Source organism: Procambarus clarkii, chromosome 4, assembly GCF_040958095.1.
Source record: "Procambarus clarkii isolate CNS0578487 chromosome 4, FALCON_Pclarkii_2.0, whole genome shotgun sequence".
Lineage (NCBI taxonomy): Eukaryota > Metazoa > Arthropoda > Malacostraca > Decapoda > Cambaridae > Procambarus > Procambarus clarkii.
The window spans coordinates 30622425-30648278 of NC_091153.1; the positions used below are offsets into that span (position 1 = coordinate 30622425).

At 41.0% G+C, this 25854-nt stretch overlaps 1 protein-coding gene across 1 annotated transcript in view; it reads left to right on the forward strand.

The window, feature by feature from the left end:
* Positions 1 to 25854, forward strand: part of LOC123749422 (glutamate receptor ionotropic, kainate 2-like) — a 146363-nt gene that overhangs the window by 18244 nt on the left and 102265 nt on the right. The window contains exons 10-11 of the mRNA XM_069335563.1: positions 15372 to 15675; positions 15991 to 16211. Of these exons, the coding sequence (XP_069191664.1) occupies positions 15372 to 15675; positions 15991 to 16211 (525 nt within the window). The remainder of the gene's footprint in view (positions 1 to 15371; positions 15676 to 15990; positions 16212 to 25854) is intronic.

Sequence of the window (25854 nt, forward strand, 5' to 3'; positions counted from 1 at the left end):
GTGTCGTAATTCACAGGGTAAGATTGTAAGACATGAAGAAGTCAACGACATCATCAAGAGGAGCCTCGCCATGGCCCGCTGGCCAGCACAAAGAGAACCACACTTATTCAGACCCAATGACCCTCAGAGGCACCCAGATGGGGTCACCTTCCTTTCTTGGAAGGATGGTAAGCAAGTGGAATACATGTGCACTACCACACTAGCCAGTACCTACCTCCACTACAGCACACGTGAAGGGAGTGGTGCTGCTTCTTTCAGGGAATCGCAGAAAATTACAATATACAGAGGTCTAGCAAACGGCTACAGCTTTCTTCCAATCAGCTCGGACCGCCTCGGTTCTTGGGGAAAATGTGCATTGAAATTCCTGAAGGAGTTAGTTAGTTAGTTTAGTTCATTTATTATGCACCCCATACCCATCCTGTGGGTGGTAGTGGAAAGGGTTACAGAGGCACATAATGGGCTCAGGGACTGAACCCCACAATTCATTTAGCTAAGCAAGTTACAATCTTGATGAGCTAGTTACAAAATTCAATATAAGTCATCACATCAACAATGGGTTCGAGATCGACCTCAAGTACAGGTTCTAAATTAAGCAACTGACATATGTGGAGAGCTAGTGTCAAAATTTATATGTTTGTCCTGCACACCGCCCCCCATCCAGTGGGCAGCGGTGGATAGGTTACAATCACTTAGTTACTACCTACAGTTAGCAAACTGGGGATATTTGGCTAAAATTTCTGGTAGCAGATCATTTTGAATGAAATATTGACACATCGCTGGAACATTGGTTATAGAATTGTCTCTAAATTCACGTATCTTTTCGCATTCCATCACATAGTGACGGAGGGTGTGCGAATAATTTTGTTGACACAGTTTACATTTGGTCAGGTCTACATCAGCAGATAATGAGAATTCCCAGAGATACTTGTAACCGAGTCTAAGCCGAGCAGTAGTAACATCTAGAAGTCTGCTGATTTTATTGGATGATCCATAGATGTGTGGCTCCTCTTGCATGATAGTATGATGATAGATGGAATTACTGGTGTCAATTTCACTTTGCCTCAGATCTACAAGATCTTGTTGAAGTTCTCGGTGTACAGCTGCTCTCAGATTGCTCATTGACAATCCAAGGTTACACTCAACGGCTCCTTTAAAGGCAGATTCTTTGGCTAACTTATCAGCTCTATCATGCATTCATGAATTCCTGAAGGAATTAGGGGAAAAAGTGATCAGCGCTACAAAAGACCAGAGAGCAAAATGTTTCTAGTTCCCACGCCTCAGTGATGCGATTCAGAGGGAAAATGCCTGTAGCGTCTTGGGGAGCTAGTCCAACTTCAGAGGAATTCGAAGAAGTGCTGGATTTGCAACAAGGATCGAACTTGTGACTGTGACATTTATCAATGTTTCCCACTGTCGTGTTTTTAAGAGATACATAACCTTTAAGCACTTTTTGTATCAACCAATGTATATCTTTTAACCAATAAATACATAATAAAGCTGAAAAATATAACACAAAAGGAAGGGAGTGGCAGGAGAAAAGCAGACAAAAACTGTATTGAAGGGGACCTAAACATTCTGTCTAATGTGTTATGTGTGGTTTCCACTGAGGCGAAGGGTCCCCTTCTTCCAGCCAGAGGTGGTACTCCCTTCCCTTGTTATATCTATATAAATAAAAATAGAAATGTTCGTTAGTTCAAAATCACTAATCTCCTAAAGTTCTTCACCGATCGCTTTGAAATTTTTACACAACGTTGCATTCGAATTGGCGCATGTTTTTGTGTACTTACTACATACATGCTTCATCATCTGTGACAGGAAAAAACATGTTTTTTTTTTAAATAGTGCCATCTGTTGGATGTAAGAACAACACACGTTGTAATCTCCGAAAGTTATTCACCAATTGGTTAAAAATTTTGACTCAACATTCCATTCAAATACGCGCATGTTTTTATATATCGACTATATAGATGCCACACCTGTGACAGGTAAAAACACTTTTTTTTTTTAAACAGTGCCATCTGTTGCACGTAATAGCAACACACGCTATACTATATATATGTTACAATTCCATTTCAATGCTTCTGATTGCATTGATAAATTGAATTTTTATTGATTTCAATTTATTTTCCTTCATATTTAATTATTTTGTTTGACATTGCGTTGGAATTGAGCTGTGTTGTTTAGTATAAGGTTCATTTTGTAAGTATAAGTATAGATGCCACACCTTTGACAGGTAAAAACTTTTTTTATAAGAAACAACATCTGCTGCACGTAAGAGCAACACATGCTATACTAAATAAGGTATGATTAAATTTCAATGTTTCAGATTGCATTGACAAATTGAATTTCCATAGAATTTGATTTATTTTCATTTTGATTAAATTATTTTGTGTGATATTGCATTAGAATTGAACTGTGTTGTTTACCATACCGTTCATTTTGTGATCATACTTTATTATTTCTATTTTTTCATTGTTTTTAATTTGTTTTTGTTTTTTTAAATTTTTTCTTATATTTCAGTAATGGGAACATCAGATCATTATATGTTCCCAATTTTCTGATGGGAACATCAGATCATTTGGGAATGCATCAGTCGAGGGAGTGGGAAATGGAAAGGAGTACGAGGTTACAGGAGTGGGAGATGGTGGGGAGGACGAAGGGACAGGGGAGGGGGTAATGAAGGGGAGGACAAGGGGACGGGGGAGTTGGGGATAGTGGGGATGTGGGGACAGGGGAATGGAGAATGGTGGGGAGGATAAAGGGACAGGGGAGTAAGGGAAGGTGGGGAGGATGAGGGAATGGTAGGCAGGACGTGGAGATGGTGGAGTGGGAGATGGTGGGGAGGGCGGGGGGACGGTGGAGAGGGAAATAGTGGGGGAGGAAGAGGGGACGGTGAAGTGGGGAATGGTTGGGAAGACGAAGGGACAGACAGGGGGGGAATGGTGGGGAGGCCGGGGGGACAGGGGAAGGTTCCTGTGAGCCACAGCAAGGCGTGGCCGAGTACAGATAGTATATACATATTTATTATATATATAACTGAAAACTCTATTATATATATATATATATATTAAATTATATAAAAAACCTAAACTAACACAATTAAGTCAATAATTAATGTTCTTAATATAATAAAATAATAATAATAATTCAAATAAACTATTTGATTTTTTTTTTAAATAAAGAAAATTACTCGGCCAATTAGGCAAATCGGGCATTGGATAGTAGGCCGAGAAGTGGGTTTCTGGCTACTAGGTACGACATATATATATATATATATATATATATATATATATATATATATATATATATATATATATATATATATATATATATATATATATATATATATATATATATGTGCAGTGGGTTAAAGGCGTACCAGTTATGCCAGTAGCTGTAAGGCTTCTGTGCTGGCTAGGGTTTGAATCTCCTGGTGGGAAAGTGTTCTAAGGTTGTATATATATATATAAATATATATATATATATATATATATATATATATATATATATATATATATATATATATATATATATATATATATATATATATATATATATATATATATATATATGTCGTACCTAGTAGCCAGAACGCACTTCTCAGCCTACTATGCAAGGCCCAATTTGCCTAATAAGCCAAGTTTTCATGAATTAATTGTTTTTCGACTACCTAACCTACCTAACCTAACCTAACCTAACATTTTCGGCTACCTAACCTAACCTAACCTATAAAGATAGGTTAGGTTAGGTTCGGTAGGGTTGGTTAGGTTCGGTCATATATCCACGTTAATTTTAATTCTAATAAAATAAAACTGACCTCATACATAATGAAATGGGTAGCTTTATCATTTCATAAGAAAAAAATGTGAGAAAATATATTAATTCAGGAAAACTTGGCTTATTAGGCAAATCGGGCCTTGCATAGTAGGCTGAGAAGTGCGTTCTGGCTACTAGGTACGACATATATATATATATATATATATATATATATATATATATATATATATATATATATATATATATATATATATATATATATATATAAAACTGAAAACTCACACCCCAGAAGTGACTCGAACCCATACTGCCAGGAGCAACGCAACTGGTATGTACAGGGACGCCTTAATCTGCTTGACCATCACGACCGGACATAAGGAAGTGATAGCCGAAGCTATTTGAACCACTTCCCCGCCGGCACTCGGATGGTAATCTTGGGCATAGCATTTTATCAAATCACCTCATTCTTTAGGGCACACGTGAGGAACACAAATGCAAACAAGCCTGAATGGTCCCCAGGACTATATACAACTGAAAACTCACACCCCAGAAGTGACTCGAACCCATACTGCCAGGAGCAACGCAACTGGTATGTACAGGGACGCCTTAATCCGCTTGACCATCACGACCGGACATAAGGAAGTGATAGCCGAAGCTATTTGAACCACTTCCCCGCCGGCACTCGGATGATAATCTTGGGCATAGCATTTTATCAAATCACCTCATTCTTTGGGGCACACGTGAGGAACACAAATGCAAACAAGCCTGAATGGTCCCAGGATTAAGGATATAATGGATATAATGAATTAAGGCGTCCCTGTACATACCAGTTGCGTTGCTCCTGGCAGTATGGGTTCGAGTCACTTCTGGGGTGTGAGTTTTCAGTTGAATATAGTCCTGGGGACCATTCAGGCTTGTTTGCATTTGTGTTCCTCACGTGTGCCCCAAAGAATGAGGTGATTTGATAAAATGCTATGCCCAAGATTACCATCCGAGTGCCGGCGGGGAAGTGGTTCAAATAGCTTCGGCTATCACTTCCTTATGTCCGGTCGTGATGGTCAAGCGGATTAAGGCGTCCCTGTACATACCAGTTGCGTTGCTCCTGGCAGTATGGGTTCGAGTCACTTCTTGGGTGTGAGTTTTCAGTTGTATATAGTCCTGGGGACCATTCAGGCTTGTTTGCATTTGTGTTCCTCACGTGTGCCCCAAAGAATGAGGTGATTTGATAAAATGCTATGCCCAAGATTACCATCCGAGTGCCGGCGGGGAAGTGGTTCAAATAGCTTCGGCTATCACTTCCTTATGTCCGGTCGTGATGGTCAAGCGGATTAAGGCGTCCCTGTACATACCAGTTGCGTTGCTCCTGGCAGTATGGGTTCGAGTCACTTCTGGGGTGTGAGTTTTCAGTTGTATATAGTCCTGGTGACCATTCAGGCTTGTTTGCATATATATATATATATATATATATATATATATATATATATATATATATATATATATATATATATATGCGGAAAAACCACGTGGGGTTGTTTGTTCATTATTATTCGAATCGTCATAGTAAAGTTAAACAGTCAGTATTTTCAGGAATGTTTCTTCGAGCTTTGAGGGTATGCAGCCCTGAGTTTTTTGATGAAGAGATAGCTAAAATATATGAAATTGGGAGAGTTTACAGTACCCTAAGATGTTTTTGGATTGTTCATTTGGGAAAGCTAAATGTACGTTTTATAATAATGTGTCCAAAGCGAAACCAGAAAATAGAAACTCATTGGTGGTACCTTATGCGATGGGATTTCAGAAACTTTCCCCAGTTTTTAAGAACCTTAATATCAATTTGTTGTTCACTAGTAATACGATAGAGTCTAATTTAATAAAAAACTCACCTGGTACAGCAGGTTGTGTGTATTCGATTCCCTGAAATGATTGTGAGTCTGTGTACCTTGGACAAACAGGAAAATCCTTACAATTACGTATGTCCCAACATGCTTATAGTATAAGAACTGCCCAAACGTCTAATGCTTTGTATCTACATACAAGTTTGTGTGATCACACTATTAATTGGGATGGGGCGAAAAGCATTGCCAATTGCAATGGCTTTGTGGAATGGAATTTAATTGAGTCTGCGCTAATTAGTCAATGTCCAAATCTTCTCAATGTTAGTACTGGTATGTACAAACTTGACCCTGTTTTAAGTTACAATATTACACAACAGTTTAAGAAAAAACTCTGAAAGGGAAGGTTACAATGCCTCATTACAATTTTATATTCATTTATTGTGTGTTCATGAGGCTTTTCTTTAATCTTTCATCCTTTTTCTCTGACCGCTTAATCCTCTTTGACCATTCCTGTTTCTGGTAATCCTTTCCCTAGAGATGGGTCGATCAGGTTCCAGGTGCTGGCCTGTATCCTCTCTCTCTTTCTCTAGTCAGTCTGGTGTTGACAACGGCTTTAACAGGCCGAAACGTTCATCTCTCTTCCCCATTTCTTTGTGGTTTTTCCGCATACAAATGATCAGTGTTTAGTGATCGTCAATTGCATATTATTGCATATTAAACATAGGAATGTGCCTCAATGCCAACAGTGACTGCCCAGACAGGTACAAGAGGAGTGTTGTTAACGCTTATGTCGACCATGCTCTCAGCCACAGCTCAGGATGGAAGCAAGTCGATGAAGAACTCTGTAGGGTAAGGCAGGTCCTTGTGAACGACGGCTTCTCCAATGGTTTCGTTGAAGACATCATAAGAAGGAAGGTGAAACGCCATGCAACCTCTGAAGAGACAACTAACACAACACCTGTACCCCCTATTAGACTATTTTACAGGAACTTCTTTTCCACAGCTCACAAAACGGAGGAAAGGGTCCTGAAAGATATTGTTAATGGAAACGTTATTAATATATAAATATTTTAATTATTATATTTTCTCTAATTTTTTTCTTATGAAATGATAAAGCTACCCATTTCATTATGTATGAGGTCATTTTTTTTTATTGGAGTTAAAATTAACGTAGATATATGACCGAACCTAACCTAACCTATCTTTATATGTTAGGTTAGGTTAGGTAGCCAAAAAGTTAGGTTAGGTTAGGTAGGTTAGGTACTCGAAAAACAATTAATTCATGAAAACTTGGCTTATTAGGCAAATCGGGCCTTGCATAGTAAGCCGAGAAGTGCGTTTTGGCTACTAGGTACGACATATATATATATATATATATATATATATATATATATATATATATATATATATATATATATATATATATATATATATATATATATATATATATATATATATATATATATATATATATATATATATATATGTCGTACCTAGTAGCCAGAACTCACTTCTCAGCCTACTATGCAAGGCCCAATTTGCCTAATAAGCCAAGTTTTCATGAATTAATTGTTTTTCGACTACCTAACCTACCTAACCTAATCTAACCTAACTTTTTCAGCTACCTAACCTAACCTAACCTATAGATATAGGTTAGGTTAGGTTAGGTAGGGTTGGTTAGGTTCGGTCATATATCTACATTAATTTTAACTCCAATGAAAAGAAATTGACTTCATACATAATGAAATGGGTAGCTTTATCATTTCATAAGAAAAAAATTAGAGAAATTATATTAATTCAGGAAAACTTGGCTTATTAGGCAAATCGGGCCTTGCATAGTAGGCTGAGAAGTGTGTTCTGGCTACTAGGTACGACATATATATATATATATATATATATATATATATATATATATATATATATATATATATATATATATATATATATATATATATATATATATATAAATATATATATATATATATATATATATATATATATATATATATATATATATATATATATATATATATATATATATATATGTCGTACCTAGTAGCCAGAACTCACTTCTGAGCCTACTATGCAAGGCCCGATTTGCCTAATAAGCCAAGTTTTAATGAATTAATTGCTTTTCGACTACCTAACCTACCTAACCTAACCTAACCTAACTTTTTCGGCTACCTAACCTAACCTAACCTATAAAGATAGGTTAGGTTAGGTTAGGTAGGGTTGGTTAGGTTCGGTCATATATCTACGTTAATTTTAACTCCAATAAAAAAAAATTGACCTCTTACATAATGAAATAGGTTGCTTTATCATTGCATAAGAAAAAAAATAGAGAAAATATATTAATTCATGAAAACTTGGCTTATTAGGCAAATTGGGCCTTGCATTGTAGGCTGAAAAGTGAGTTCTGGCTACTAGGTACGACATATATATATATATATATATATATATATATATATATATATATATATATATATATATATATATATATATATGTCGTACCTAGTAGCCAGAACTCACTTCTCAGCCTACTATTCAAGGCCCGATTTGCCTAATAAGCCAAGTTTTCCTGAATTAATATATTTACTATAATTTTTTTCTTATGAAATGATAAAACAACCCTTTTCTCTATGTATGAGGTCAATTTTTTTTTATTGGAGTTAAAATTAACGTAGATATATGACCGAACCTAACCAACCCTACCTAACCTAACCTAACCTATATTTATAGGTAAGGTTAGGTTAGGTAGCCCAAAAAAGCTAGGTTAGGTTAGGTTAGGTAGGTTAGGTAGACGAAAAAACATTAATTCATGAAAACTTGGCTTATTAGGCAAATCGGGCCTTGAATAGTAGGCTGAGAAGTGCGTTCTGGCTATTAGGTACGACATATATATATATATATATATATATATATATATATATATATATATATGTCGTACTTAGTAGCCAGAACGCACTTCTCAGCCTATTATGCAAGGCCCAATTTGCCTAACAAGCCAAGTTTTCATGAATTAATTGTTTTTCGACTACCTAACCAACCTAACCTAACCTAACTTTTTCGGCTACCTAACCTAACCTAACCTATAAAGATAGGTTAGGTTAGGTTAGGTTATGTTAGGTAGGGTTGGTTAGGTTCCGTCATATATCTACGTTAATTTTAACTCCAACAAATTTTTTTTTTCCTCATACATAATGAAATGGGTAGCTTTATCATTTCATAAGAAAAAAATTAGAGAAAATATAATAATTCAGGAAAACTTGGCTTTTTAGGCAAATCTAGTCTTGCATAGTAGGCCGTGAAGGGCATTCTGGCTACTAGGTACGACATATATATATATATATATATATATATATATATATATATATATATATATATATATATATATATATATATATATATATATGTGTGTGTGTGTGTGTGTGTGTGTGTGTGTGTCGTATGTAGTAGCCTGAACGCACTTCTCGGCCTACTATGCAAGGCCCGATTTGGCTAATAGGCCGAGTGATTTTCTTTACTTTCAATAAATTGTTTCCAGTTGTTTTATTTTAAATATTTTCATTATATTATATTAAGAACATAAATAATTGATTTAGTTATGTTAGTTTAGTTTAGGTTTAGGTAGGTTAGGTTAGGTTGGGTTCTGTCACATATCTCCATTAGTTGTAACTCAAATTTAAAAAAATTAACTCATACATAATAAAATGGATAGCTTTACCATTTCATAAGAAAAAAAATAGAAAAATATTGAAATTCAGGAAAACTTGGCTTATTAGGCAAATCGGGCCTTGCATAGTAGGCCAAGAACTGCGTTCTGGCTACTAGGTACTACACAACACTACACCAGTCTAATACACCAGGCTACTCCACCATGTCACTAAACCACGCCACTACACCATACCACTACACCACACCACTACACCAAGGCTACTACACCATGCTACTACACTACTACTACTACTACACTACCACTGCAATACTAAACCATGCTACTACACTATGCCACTACACCACACGACTACACAACACCACTACACCAGGATACTACACCATGCCACTACACCAGGCTATAACTCCAGGCTACTACACCAGGCTACTACACCATGCTACTACACCTCGCTATTACACCAGGCTATTACACCGGGCTATTACACCATGCCACTACACCAGGCTACTACACCAGGCTACTGCACCAGGCTACCACACCATGCCACTACACGATGCTACTACACCATGCTACTACACCACATCACTACACCACTCTACTACACCAGACTATTACACCGGGCTACTACACCACACCACTACACCAGGCTAATACACTATGCCACTACACCAGGCCATAACTCCAGGCTTCTACACCAGGCTACTACACCACACCACTACACCAGGCTAATACACTATGCCACTACACCAGGCCATAACTCCAGGCTTCTACACCAGGCTACTACACCACACCACTACACCAGGCTACTGCACCACACCACTACACCAGGCTACTACACCACGCTATTACACCACACCACTACACCATGCTGCTACACCAGGCTACTACATCACGCCACTACACCAGGCTACTACACCATGCTATTACATCACACCACTACACCATGCTACTACACCATGCTACTACACCAGGCTACTACACCATGCCACTACATGACGCTACTACACCACGCTACTACACCACATCACTACACCACTGTACTACACCAGGCTATTACACCGGGCTACTACACCATGCCACTACACCACCCCACTACACCAATCAACTACACCATCCAGCTACACCACGCCACTACACCACGTCACTACACCATGCCACTACACTACGCTACTACACTATGCCACTACACCACACCACTACACCAGGCTACTACATCACGCCACTACACCACACTACTACACCATGCCACTGCACCATACCACTACACCATGCCACTACACCAGGCAACTACACCACACTACTACACCACACCACTACACCACACCACTACACCAGGCTACTACACCATGCCCCTCCACGCTACTGCATCATGCTACTACACCACATTACTACATCAGACTACTACACCAGACTATTACACCAGGCTACTACACCATGCCACTACACCATGCCACTACACCATGCCACTACATCACACCACTACACCAAACAACTACACCATGCAGCTACACCACGTCACTACACCACGCCACTACACCACGTTATCAGAAATATCCGGAACAAACGTGGACATCTTCAAGAGGAAACTAGATAGTTTTCTTCAAGGAGTGCCGGACCAACCGGGCTGTGATGGGTATGTGGGCCTGAGGGCCGCTCCAAGCAACAGCCTGGTGGACTAAACTCACAATTCAAGTCTGGCCTCGGGCCGGGCTTTGGGAGTAGATGAACTCCCAGAACCCCATCAAGCAGGTACTTCACCACACAACTACACCAGGCTACTACACCACGCCACTACACCACACTACAACACCAGGCCACTACACTCGCAGCTATACCAGGCTACTACACCACGCTACTACACCAGGCTACTACACCACGCCACAACACCAGGCTACTACACCACAGTACTACACCAGGCTACTACACCAGTGTTACGGCCCTCTCGGGTCGCAACTGGGTTCTTACTCTGGTGTTGCTAGAGGATGGGTATCCGGCCCCAAGCCAATAGTGGCTTTCAAGGGATGTGATCCGTAACGCAAGTAAAATAAAAGGGGAAGGGAAAGAAAGGCAAAAACTTAAGATTATAATTAATACCTTCACCAATAAATATATATAAGAAGATTACTCGGGGGAGGGTATAAACACTACACAGGGGTATTATCTACACTGTCGTCTTCTTCTGAAGACTCTGGATCTTCTCGATGCCAAGTTCTCGGTGCTCTCGTGGCCTCACGACGAATCCTTCGAAAAGCTGAGTCTACCCCGGCCACAGGCCAGCCAAAACACAGTTCCACTGGGGGCACCGCCGTGGAGGCCGTCAACCACAAGTCCAGCAGACAGCTGGCAGGTTCCGGATCAGCAATGCTGGTCAGGCTACTCCACGAGCGATACTAGGGTAGCGCCCTAGTCAGGAGCCTCGTGTGATACCACAGGTCACTCTCCTGTCCACAATACCCCAGTGGTTAATCGTCTCCACCAGTCAGTCCCGGGTATGACAATCCTCAACTGCCGCTTCACAGGCAGGGTAACACGACAGTGTTCATCCGGGAGGCGACTCACAGCTGCTGCAGCAAAACACTTGGTGTCGAGACGGCTGCCTTGGGTAGACTGACTCAACTTCCCTTACAGCAGTCCCAGGTCGACTCTGTAAGCAGACACGTCATCAATAACAGGGACACACCAAAGCACCCCACTTATAGGCTCAGACACAAACGCCCGACGTATCCACTCCATAGTTGGCGTTGTCGTCTGAGCACCACCTCACCAGAGGTCAGCAGCGGCTGTGTTGTGAGCTGAACAGGACTGGAAACTGGCCCTCGTGGCCAGTACACCTCGTCCTCACCAGGTGTCGTCGTCCATTTGGAGGGGGTTTCGGGAGCTGACCCACAGATGGCGCGGTCGTCACTGCTCCGTGCTCGGACGCTGGATTCGGGTCCGTAACAACCAGGCCACTACACCATGCCACTACACTACACCATGCCACTATACCACGCCACTGCACCACGCCACTACACTACACCATGCCACTACACTATGCCACTACACCACGCTACTACACCACACTACTACACCAGACTACTACACCACGCCACTTCACCACTCCACTACACCAGGCTACTACACCACGCCACTTCACCACTCCACTACACCAGGCTACTACACCAGGCTACTACATCACGCTACTACACCAGGCCACTACCCTACACTACTACAAATGATAAATGAATAAAAATGATGAACCCACCTTTATTATGATGCTTTATTTTACCAAATGTAGAAATATATTTTCATATTTTTACATTTCCTATTTTATTCATATTTGAGCATTTTAACCTGAAACACTTTATAAAAGGTGTCACAAAGTTTCAAATTAGGTACGAAAGGGGGTCACAAAGTTTCAAATTAGAGTACAAAAGGGGTCACAAAGTTTCAAATTAGGGTTAAGTGCGTAGGTTTTGATTATAAGTTTCGGAAACCTATTAAATTCTACACAAAATAATGTATCTAATTCGTGAAAACAAACATTTCCAATCCTTTCAAAAACTTTCCAGGAACGTTGTGGAAATTTAAAATTGTTTCCTGGGATAGACTCTGTGGTATGTAAATGCCTACATTTCTTCTCTTAGTTGCAAGTTTTGCAGCTTCGTCTGCAATATCATTTCCAAATATTCCCACATGACTTGGCACCCAGTTGATAAGTACCCATCGGCCTTGTCGTTTTAGTGTTTGCATTAATGATATGACATATGTGATCAGGTGTATGTTATCACGAATTAATTAACTGTTGATGGCTGGTGTTGACTTTTTGATGTGTAGAGTCTCGCTGATGTCGAGTTTCCTGCTATCGCTGTATCTATCGATGATTTTTGTGTTGTTTGTTAAGATTTCTTAGGTGATAGTCTACTGGCCTCCAGCTCCTAAATTGTCCCACTCCACTGTCGGGGACAGTGGAGTGGGGAATTGTTAGGAGGACGCGGGGACAGTGGAGTGGGGCATGGTGGACAGCACAAAAGTACAGGGGTGGGTGGGAATGGTGAGGCGGACTGGGAGACCAGGGAAGGTTGTTGTGGCCGGGTAAAGCTAGTATATATATTATTGTAAAGATGTGTTTTTGTGTTTTGTATTTTCGTGTGTTTTTTATGTAAGGGGAAATCTTTGAGAGCTCTTTACAGATTGCTTTGAAATTTTGACACAAAGTTGCATTCGTATAGGTGCGTCTTTTTATATGCCTACTATATACATGCCTCACTTGTGACAGGAAAAAACATTCTTTTTTAAAAAACAATGCCATCTCTTGGATGTATGAGCAACACATGCTGTAATCTCCAAAAATTCTTCACTGATTGCTTTGAAATTTTGAAACAATGTTCCATTCAAATTAGCACGTGTTTTTTTATAACAATTATACAGATGCCAGAGCTGTGACAGGTAAAAACATGGGTTTTTTGAAAAACAGCGCCATCTCTGGCATGTAAGAGCAAAACACGCTATGCCAAATATGTTGATTCCATTTCATTTTTTTTAATTGCAATGACAATTTTAATTTTTGTAGATTTCAATTTATTTGGATTTGGATTTAATTATTTGGTGTGACATTGCATTTGAATTGAGGTGTGATGTGCACCATACCGTTCATTTCCTGAGTATAAGTATAGATGCTTTACCTGTGATAGGTAAAATCATTTTTTTTTAAACAGCACAATCTGTTGCACTTAGGAGCAACACATTTTCCTAAATGTGTTACGATTCCATTTCAATGATTCTGATTTCATTGATAAATTTAATTTTCATAGATTTCGATTCATTTTTGTTTTTATTTAATTATTTTGTGTGATATTGCGTTGGAATTGAGCTGTGTTGTTTACCGTACCGGTAATTTTGTGAGTATAGTATATTTTGTTATTTTTTCAATGTTTTTCATTGGGATTTTAACTGTTTTTCTTACATTTAAGTGATGGGAACATCAGATCATTTGATGTTCTCAATTTTCTGATGGGAACATCAGATCATTTGGGAATGAATCTGACAAGGGAGTGAGGAATGGTGGGGACGATGAGGGGACGGGGGGTAGGGGATGGCTTGGAGAATGAGGGGACAAGGGAGAGGGGTAATGGTTGGGAGGACAGGGTATTGAGGATGGTGGGAGACGAGGGGACAAGGGAATAGAGACTAGTAGGGAGGACAAGGGAAAAGGTGAGTGCGGGATGGTGGAGGAGGACGATGGGAAGGGATAGTGGGGAAGTAGGGAGGACGAGGGGATGGGGGAAGAGAGATGGAGGGGAGGACTAGGGGATGGTGGAGTGGGGAATAATTAGGAGGATGAGGGGACGGTGGAGTGGGGGATGGTGCGGAGGACAAACGGATGGGGGAGGGAGAAGAATGGTGAAGAGGACAAGGGAACGGGCGAGTGGGGAATGGTTGATAGGATGAGAGGACAGCGGACGGGGAAATGGTCAGAACTGGAAGACAGGGGAAGGTTGCTGTGGCTCAGCAACACACATGCATTACTGAGCCACAGCAACACACATGAGTTACTGAGCCACAGCAACGCATGGCCGGGTAGATCTAGTCTCTATATATAAAAATGTAAATGTTCGTTTGTTAAAAATTGCTTATCTCCGAAAGTTATTCGCCGATTTCTTTAAAATTTTGATACAACGTTTCATTCGCATCAGAGCGTGTTTTTATATACAAACTATATAGATGTCACAGCTGTGACGGGAAAAACATGTTTTTTTTTAAATCGGTGTTTTTCAAGTGATTTTAATGTAAGGGAAATCTTTATAACCACTTTACCGATTGCTTTGAAATTTTGACACAACGTTACATTCAAATAGGCATGTGTTTTTATATACCCAGAGCGAGAGAGAGCGAGAGCGAGAGAGTGAGAGAGTGAGAGAGCGAAAGCGAGAGAGCAAGAGCGAGAGAGAGAGACAGAGAGAGAGACAGAGAGAGAGGGGTTTGGGGCAAGCCTTGCCCCGAAGCAGTGCCCAGCAGTGAGAGAAACTCATTTTCCAATGACCCCCAAAACTAACCAAAACCTATTGTCATAACCTACAGAAGTGCCTATTGTCGTCATTTTTCAGGAAGCCGACTTCGCTCTAGGCCCTCTAGGTTTGTCTCCGGCCTTGGCCTCAGTGGTGGACTTCATGTGGCCAATAACTGTAGAGTACAGTAGGATCCTGGGCACTCGAGGCCTGCCGGAGGTGGACCCATGGGGCTTCGCGTTTCCCCTGGAGCTCCCAGTGTGGGCGGCCACCATGACGACGCTCCTGATGTTGTCCCTCACGCTGTTCCTGGCTTCGTCGTTCTTATCTATGACTCACATTGCCACAGAGAGGAACTGGGAAAGAGACTCCTTCCGTTTGATTAGTGCTTTGTTACAACAGGGTCAGTAATACTTTTGTGTTTTTATTATATGTTTTAGGATTTATATTTGTTTTTTTTCACATCTACTCTTTCGTTTGCGTTATCAGTTCTAAATATGTAAAATATACAACTTAGATACTTGAATTGGAAATAGATTAATTATTGATTGTAAGAAGATAATTAAAAGGGAGATAGGGCTACATAACTTCATAATAATGTAGTCCCAAATTTATTTTGTGATGAAATCCAGTTACTGGTTGCCTAGATGTTATTATGATATTGGTGCAAGTGACCTGTGACTCGCCATCCCACCTACTGTACCTTACACTACTCCAGACTGCGTGGTATCGGGCCGCTGGTGGTGGAGGCGGCTGGTGTTCCTGCTCTGGATGATGATGGTAGCACAGGTGCTGGTCAAGAGTTACTCCGGGAACCTCATGTCAGGTCTGGCTGTGAGACACATCAAGCAACCATACCAGACTCTCCGCAGTGTGGTGGACGACCCCTCCGCCATCATGATGTGGTTTACAGATTCAAAACATAGGCAGAATTTCAATGTATGCCAATGTTCGACGCTTATTTCATGCATATTTATGAAATATGTGCCTTACACATTTTTAGTTACTTGTAGTATATTACTTTTCCAAGAAATGGAAATTAATTTTTCCATTGTGCAGTCATCTTCTCAAATGGACAACCAGTCAGTGTTTTCGTATTCACCTTAGATCTTTCGACATGGATTGAACTGAGAATATGTTCATCTCCACTTACTGAATGGCAATTGGGCCTTTGAAACGACTAATTTCGATTTCGCATTTAAGTTGAATATTGTCGTAATCATGGTCCAGATACTATCTAAGCCGCTGCTGTCAAATAATAACAAACACTAGTATTTTTAGCATTTTAAAATGGGCTTATTTTCGCAATTGTCCAAAACATTATTTAACCAATTCAGCAGCATTGATCTGGCTTTAGAATGTTCTAGAAAATTTTCATAGGCATGTATAACCACTTATAATAGACGTATGTACAATGGTCACTGACAAATCCAGATCAAAACCAAATAGTGCCTTTGCAGATGATGAGTCACAAAAATATAACTGAAGATATGATGATCAAACCACACACCATAAGATGAGGAGACGACGACGTTTCGGTCCGTGTGGGACCATTATCAAGTCGAATGTCAAGCGCCTCCGCATGAAACTGTGTGGGTTTAAATCCTTCTGGGGTGTGGAGTTTTCAATTGCATATTGGCTTTGGAGTCATTCAAGCTTGTTCACATTTGTGTTGCTCACGTGGCCCAACAAAGTGAGGTGATTCGATTAAATATCTATGCCCAAGTTTACCACCAGGTGCTGTCGGGTCGCTGGGGATATGGCCTCGGCTACCAATGACTTTTGTACAGTTACAGTGGTCGAGTAGTTAAAGAACCAGGTATGCCAAGGTGCATAGTGCTCCTGGCTGTCTGAGTTTGAGTCACTTCTGGGGTGTGGAGTTTTCAGATGTATGTATGTATGTATGTATGTATGTATGTATGTATGTATGTATGTATGTATGTATGTATGTATGTATGTATGTATGTATGTATGTATGTATGTACTCACCTAGTTGTACTCACCTAGTTGTGTTTGCGGGGGTTGAGCTCTGGCTCTTTGGTCCCGCCTCTCAACCGTCAATCAACAGGTGTACAGATTCCTGAGCCTATCGGGCTCTGTCATATCTACACTTGAAACTGTGTATGGTGTCAGCCTCCACCACATCACCCCCTAATGCATTCCATTTGTCAACCACTCTGACACTAAAAAAGTTCTTTCTAATATCTCTGTGGCTCATTTGGGCACTCAGTTTCCACCTGTGTCCCCTTGTGCGTGTTCCCCTTGTGTTAAATAGACTGTCTTTATCTACCCTATCAATTCCCTTCAGAATCTTGAATGTGGTGATCATGTCCCCCCTACCTCTTCTGTCTTCCAGCGAAGTGAGGTTTAATTCCCGTAGTCTCTCCTCGTAGCTCATACCTCTCAGCTCGGGTACTAGTCTGGTGGCAAACCTTTGAACCTTTTCCAGTTTAGTCTTATCCTTGACTAGATATGGACTCCATGCTGGGGCTGCATACTCCAGGATTGGCCTGACATATGTAGTATACAAAGTTCTGAATGATTCTTTACACAAGTTTCTGAATGCCGTTCGTATGTTGGCCAGCCTGGCATATGCCGCTGATGTTATCCGCTTGATATGTGCTGCAGGAGACAAGTCTGGCGTGATATCAACCCCCAAGTCTTTTTCCTTCTCTGACTCCTGAAGAATTTCCTCTCCCAGACGATACCTTGTATCTGGCCTCCTGCTCCCTACACCTATCTTCATTACATTACATTTGGTTGGGTTAAACTCTAACAACCATTTGTTCGACCATTCCTTCAGCTTGTCTAGGTCTTCTTGAAGCCTCAAACAGTCCTCTTCTGTTTTAATCCTTCTCATAATTTTAGCATCGTCCGCAAACATTGAGAGAAATGAATCGATACCCTCCGGGAGATCATTTACATATATCAGAAACAAGATAGGACCGAGTACAGAGCCCTGTGGGACTCCACTTGTGACTTCACGCCAATTGGAGGTCTCACCCCTCACCGTAACTCTCTGCTTCCTATTGCTTAGATACTCCCTTATCCACTGGAGCACCTTACCAGCTACACCTGCCTGTCTCTCCAGCTTATGTACCAGCCTCTTATGCGGTACTGTGTCAAAGGCTTTCCGACAATCCAAGAAAATGCAGTCCGCCCAGCCCTCTCTTTCTTGCTTAATCTGTGTATGTATGTATGTATGTATGTATGTATGTATGTATGTATGTATGTATGTATGTATGTATGTATGTATGTATATATATATATATATATATATATATATATATATATATATATATATATATATATATATATATATATATATATATATATATGTCGTACCTAGTAGCCAGAATGCAGTTTTTGGCCTACTATGCAAGGCCCGATTTGCCTAATAAGCCAAGTTTTCCTGAATTAATATATTTTCTCTGATTTTTTTCTTATGAAATGATAAAGCTACCAATTTCATTATGTATGAGGTCAATTTTTGTTATTGGAGTTAACATTAACGTAGATATTTGACCGAACCTAACCAACCCTACCTAACCTAACCTAACCTATCTTTATAGGTTAGGTTAGGTTAGGTAGCCGAAAAAGTTAGGTTAGGTTAGGTTAGGTAGGTTAGGTAGTCGAAAAACAATTAATTCATGAAAACTTGGCTTATTAGGCAAATCGGGCCTTGCATAGTAGGCTGAGAAGTGCGTTCTGGCTACTAGGTACGACATATATATATATATATATATATATATATATATATATATATATATATATATATATATATATATATATATATATATATATATATATATATGTATATATATATGTGTTTACTAGTTGTGTTTACTAGTTGTGATTTTGCGGGGGTTGAGCTTTGCTCTTTCGGCCCGCCTCTCAACTGTCAATCAACTGTTTACGAACTACTTCACACCACACCACACACACACACCCCAGGAAGCAGCCCGTGACAGCTGACTAACTCCCAGGTACCTATTTACTGCTAGGTAACAGGGGCACTTAGGGTGAAAGAAACTTTGCCCATTTGTTTCTGCCTCGTGCGGGAATCGAACCCGCGCTACAGAATTACGAGTCCTGCGCGCTATCCACCAGGCTACGAGGCCCCATGTGTGTGTGTGTGTGTGTGTGTGTGTGTGTGTGTGTGTGTGTGTGTGTGTGTGTGTAAATCACGAAAATTAACACGTGATGAAAAATGTGACAGTGTCAGACCACGGTGAAGAATTAAAACAGGAATTTCCTTAATTAAGTACTATCGTATATTAATACATCTTCAGAAGGAATGATTTAGAAATCAAATATTGGACATATATACAGGCAGGAGAGAAAGATGAAGTGAAGTGAGGTACAATGAAAAATAAATGGGAATCAGATGGATATAAATAAGAACTGCAGAAGGCCTATTGGCCCATGCGAGGCTCCCTTTTATACTCGCTAATGGTTTATTGGCCCATAGAATAGGAGCTGCATATGGATAATAATAGCATAAGATAGTGAATATTTAAAATAAATTAGTGAGACAAATTTGAAGAGTACAACCATTGTGAACAATGGCTTTGAAATTTCGACACAACGTTGCATTCGAATAGGCACGTCTTTTTATATACCTACTAATATAGATGCCACCCCTGGGACAGGTAAAAACATGCGTTTTTGAAAAACAGCGCCATCTGTTGCACGTAATGTCAACAAGCACGCTATACTAAATATGTCACGAATTCCATTGCAATGTTTCCGATTGCATTGATAAATTTTATTTTCAAAGATTTCGGTTAAATTTATTTTTTAGTGAATTAGTTTGTGTGACATTGTGTTAAAATTGAGTTGTGATGTTTACAATAACATTCATTAGGTAAGTATAAGTATAGATGTCACACCTGTGACCGGTAAACCAATGCTTTTATTGAAAAACAGCGCCATCTGTTGCATGTAAGAGCAACACATAATCTATACATATACGATACCATTCCATTTCAATGTTTCTGATTGTATTGATAAATAGAATTTTCATTGATTTTGATTTATTTTCATTTTGATTTAATTATTGCGTTGGAATTGAGCTGTGTTGTTTACCAGACCGTTCATTTCGCGAGAATAGTTTATTTATATATTTTTTCATATTTTCATTAAATTTTTTTAACTGTTTTTCTTATATTTCAGTGATGGGAACATCTGATCACTTCTTGTTCCAAATTTTCTGATGTGAACCTCAGACCATTTGGGTAGGCATGGGACGAGGGAGTGGGGAATGGTGGGGATTATGAGGGGGACGGATGTGAGAGATGGTGCGGAGGACGAAGGAACAAAGGAGGGGGTAATGGTGAGGAAGGACGAGGGGACGATGGAGTTTGTGATGGATGGGGACAAGGGGATGGGGGAATAGAAAATGGTGGGGAGGACGAGGGGACTGTGGAGTGGGGCATGGTTGAGAGGCCAAGGAGACGGGTGAGGGGGAAATGGTTGGGAGGACTGGGAGACAGGGAAGGTTGCTGTTGCTAGTCTATATAAATAAAAATGGAAATTGTTCGTTTGTTCAAAATCGCTAATCTCTGAAATTTCTTCACTGATTGCTTTGAAATTTCCACATAATGTTCCATTCACATCCGGCCAGGTTTTTTAAGTACATACTATACAGATTTCACGTTTATGACAGTCAAAAAAACATGCTTTTTCTGAAAAATGGTGTTTTTCCATGTGCTTTTCAGGTGAGGGAAATCTTCGAAACCTCTTTACTGATTTCTTTGAAATTTTGACACAATGTGTCATTTGAATAGGCGCGTTTTTTTATATATCTACTATATACATGCATCACCTGTGACAGGAATACATGCTTTTTTTAAATCAGCGCCATCTGGTGGACGTAAGAGCAACACACGCTGTTTTTTTTTTTTTTTCTTTTTAGCAGGGATAATCCTGCGCGGGCCCTAAGCCTCTGGCTGGCCCACTAAGTGATGCTTGTTTCTGTTTTACTTGGGCGGAGGATGAGTATGTATGACTCGTATGGACGCTTCAGTAAGATTTTGCCATATGTGTTTAACAACTTCCTCTGCTCTGTTGAATCTAAGTTGAAATCTTAACGGGTTTGTAACTGTGCACTGTGTTAGATAATGTTCCAGTGGTCTGTCGGGCATTTCTCCACAGTGTAGACATTTCCTCTCATCTTCCGGAACCTGTAAGCCTATTTCCCATGCACATGGGTATCCAAGCCTGATGCGATGTAAGTGCACTTCTGTTGTTCTACTGCCCCCTTTCATCAAACTAAGTAGTTCGTAGTTGGTTGAATTCTTGTACCAACCCGCAGATCCTGATGTTGCAACTGCTGTGTTGTGGTCACTGTACATCTTTCGCATTGCTCTGTTTCGAATCACTTTCTTCATCTGGGAGAGACTCTGTGGTATGTAAATGTCTACATTCCTCCTCTTAGTAGCAAGTTTTGCAGCTTCGTCTGCAATGTCATTACCTAATAGTCCCACATGACTTGGCACCCAGTTGATAAGTACCCGTCGGCCTTGTCGTTGGAATGTGTGCATGAATGATAAGACATTGGTGATCAGATGGATGTTATCACATATGTGTTCTTGTTGCAAGGTTTCAATGGCGGTTCTCGAATCTGTATGGATGATAACATGTTGTCGGTGTTCAGCAAGAGCATGTTCCAAAGCCTTTTGAATGGCTAGCATCTCTGTCTGTAAAGTCGAACACCCATTTGAGAGTCTCCAACTATATACAGAGTTTCCTGCTTTAACTGCAGCTCCGGTTTCTTGTCCCTGCTGGTCTACTGACCCATCCGTGAAGTAAGTGAAGCTGTCGGATGCCATGTTTGCTTCTATATGCATCTGTGCAAAGTGACGGAGCAGATGAGGATGTGTCTGGTTCTTCTTTCCGTCAAGAGCCATAATCTGAAAGTCTGCTGGCAGAGATTCCCAAGGGGCTTGAATAACAAAGTCTGCATGTATGTCGTCGACACCCCTCTCAGTGACTGTGTTTGCCATATCGAATGTATCGATGGCGTTTATCGCACAATGGGTCCACCTGTCGCCACTGGAGGCTCTTCTGTCCAGAGTTAGTGCTCCAGTGACCATATCTTTAAGTGAACTGATTCTAGGTCTAGTCAATATCTTGGTCAGCATGCACGCAGCAATCCCCTTTACCCTTATTTCAATCGACGTTAGCTTTGTCTCTAGTCTTAGGTTCAGGATTTTAGTCCATCTGGGAGCACCTGTTATGACTCGCAGTGCATCATTTTGAAGAACCTCAACGTTTGCCCACTGACCAGGAGAAAGAGTGAGTAAGGCAGGTGCTGCATAATCAACCAGGGAACGAACGGCGTGTATGTAAAACATTCTCAACACTCTGTGTCCCGCTCCTAGACGGGGCCCTGTGATTGCTCTCATTATATTTATTCGTGACTTTGCTTTCTCCTTTAGATATTGAATTTGCTTATTGAATGTCATTTTAAAATCAATCCACACTCCGAGATATCGATATTGTGTAACCCACTGAAGGTTAATGTCCTGAATGCGTAGGTGCCTGTCTGGAGCGTTGCCACCGAGTCTCATCGCCTTAGACTTCTGTGCAGATATTTTTAGCCTTAAAACACTGCATTCAGATGTCACTTGATCTAAAGCACCTTGAGCTTTATTTAGAAGTGAAGGACCCGTAACGACTAATGCTAGATCATCAGCATAGCTGAGCAATGTAACCCCTTCTGTAAAGGACATGGTAACAAGGTTTTCCATAAGGATGTTAAAAAGACTAGGACTGAGGACTCCTCCTTGTGGAGTCCCATTCTCGTGCAAGTGGTAGTCCGACACTTGTCCTTGCAACTTTACTCTGGCATACCTGTGACTTAGGTAATCTTGAATCCATGCTAGCATTTTCCCCCTCACACCTTTTTTTAACTAAGGTGTGTAGTAATGCTGGCGGGCTTGCAAGTTCAAACGCTTTTTCCAGATCAAGGAAGACCACTATAGCTGGACCCGAGTTAACTGTTCCTAGTAATGTTGCTATGCAGTTAGCAGTACCTACTCCTCTAGTGAAGCCAAATATGTGTTTATGAAGGTCTCCAGTCTTCCACAGTAGCCTATTTAAGACCATCCGTTCTGCAGTTTTACTAACGCATGATGTTAATGAAATGGGTCTCTAATTGCCAGGTTCATTCGGCTTAGGAATCGGTATGATGTCTGCTTTCTTCCAAGAGGGCGGTAGTTTGCCTTGCTGCCAAGACCCATTGATGACGTCCAATATCCCTCGGTCTCCAGCAGGACCTGCATGTGCGATCATTGAGTATGTAATGTTATCAGCACCTGGTGCAGTGTCCTTACCACCTTTTTTGGCTCTGCTTAGTTCCTGTTCGGTGAAGGGACAGTCACATTCGTCATTTATAGCTATGCCCTCATGAATGACTGTCATCCTCTCTTGTTTTAAGTGTTCTTGCTGCCTTCGGACCATTGCAGGAAGCTGATATGAAGCTGTTCTTTCTGCAAATTGGAGAGCAAGTCTCTCAGCCTCCTGCAATGGTTGAATACATGCCTGTGGCCGGGCTGGTCGACCTGATATAGTTTTAATCTGACCCCATATCTTGCCAAGACTACTATGTTCATTTAGAGTTTGACACCACTCAAACCATCTTGCCTCCTTTACTTCTCTAGAAACTCGCCTTGCTTCAGAAATCACCGCTCGTAGCAGAGTTCTTCCTTCTGGTGTGGGGTTTCTCTTTAGATGTTTTCTGAAGATGTTGACTCTGTGGTTCTGTTCTTTAACGTCATTACTATAGAACCAATAGTTCTTTCGTTTCGTGTTACCTGTGATAATGATTGGAATAGCTGTGTTCGCAGCAGCTGCAACGGCTTCCTGCAGATTGGTCTCGAGTATGTTCAAATCCTCAGGGGGCGAGTACGTTGTATACCATTTTTCAAGTTCTTCCTGGTATACATTCCAATTGGCCTTTCCTAAATTCCACCGAGGCTGCGCAGGAGATGTAGGAGGTCGTGCCAGGTTTAGTGTCGTGACAGTAGCATAGTGGTCACTGGTGATCACCGGGTCTACTTCCCACTTCGCCTGTTGCTGGAGTGCTGTTGAGATGAATGTAAGATCAAGGGAACCTCCTAGAATGTGAGTGGGTTCCCCAGGGTTGAGAAGTGTAATTTCAGGTACTTCTCGCAGAGCTGCAGCTAAATGGCGCCCATCTGCATTGGCTGGCCCAGTTGCACCTAACTCTGGATGATGAGCATTAAAATCTCCAGCAATAATTAAATTTTCCTGCGTGGCCAAGGCAAGCACTGCCTCTGCTTCTAGTTTACGTCTAGGGGGCTTGTAGACGTTGTATATGAGGAGCTCAAAATTAGCCATATTCACTGTAACTGCTAATACCTCTACCCCATCCCCACATGAAACTGAGTTTATTTTCTTGCTGGGTATGGTGTTTCTGACTAGGGACATTAATCCTCTTAGTCTCCCCTGCTCATACGGTAGAACATAGTGCTGATATCCAGCTAATCTGAAGGATTTCGTGGCTGGGAAAAGAGTTTCTTCCAAAACGATTATATCTACTTTCGTGCTGATTGCAGCCTCCTGAAGTGTGTGTTTTTTATTTCCAAGACCTTGTATGTTCCACTGCAGAATTCGTAATGGCCAGACGACGGGTTCGGTTGGTGTTGCTTGTTCTACTAGAACTCCTCCTCGGAATCGACCTCTATATTCTCCGCCTCGCAAGTCGTGTCGCTGCAAATCGGACTGCATTGATAGTTCGTGGTCATCCCCGACGTTGTTGGAATCTGCGTATAACTGTGGTCCATCGCTATGTTGTTGGAAGTGCTGCAGGTCGGACTGCATTGATTGTCCGTGGTCAACCCCGGCATTGTTGGAATCTGTGCAGAACTGTGGTCCATCACTTTGTTGTTGGTATTGCTGCAAGGCGGACTGCATTGATTGCTCGTGGCCGTTTCTTGTGTTGGCGGAACCTGTGCCTCTCTGCTGTTCAATACGTCTTTGTTGGCGTTGCTGCATATCAGACTGCATTGGCTGTTGTTGTCTGTCTCCTGTGTTGGAAGATTCTGTTGATCGTGGGTGGTCACTGCTTCTTGCAGTTGCGTTTGTGAATGTCGATGTTCCGGTGTCTTGACTAGCCGACTGTTGTCGGTAGTCAGTATGTCCAAGTTGCGGCGTTTGTCCTCTCGTGCTCCATCCTGTCGGAGACTGTCTATTTCTCGTGTAACTGTGGTCTGCTGCACGATCTTGTCCATTATCAACAAGTGATGTCTTGAGTCTGTTGTTGTGAGGCGTTCTGCGTCATCTGTAGGCAATTGATAATGGTCTCTGCCATGATCTTCACAATGGTTTTCAGCTGGACCTCGGTAAAACTGTATAGGTGGGGAGTAGATTCCGAAAGTAAGTGTTTTCTGCTCTTTTGCATTTGCTGGACTTCTGCAACACTTTCGTGTAATGTCTGATTCGGAATTGACAGATTCGGGAAATTTTGCTCTGTGAGAGCGGGTGGCTGTTGTGGCTGTGCACGAGTGTTCCAGACGTTGGTGTTGGGGTATGCATTGCTGGGCAGTGTGTTGAT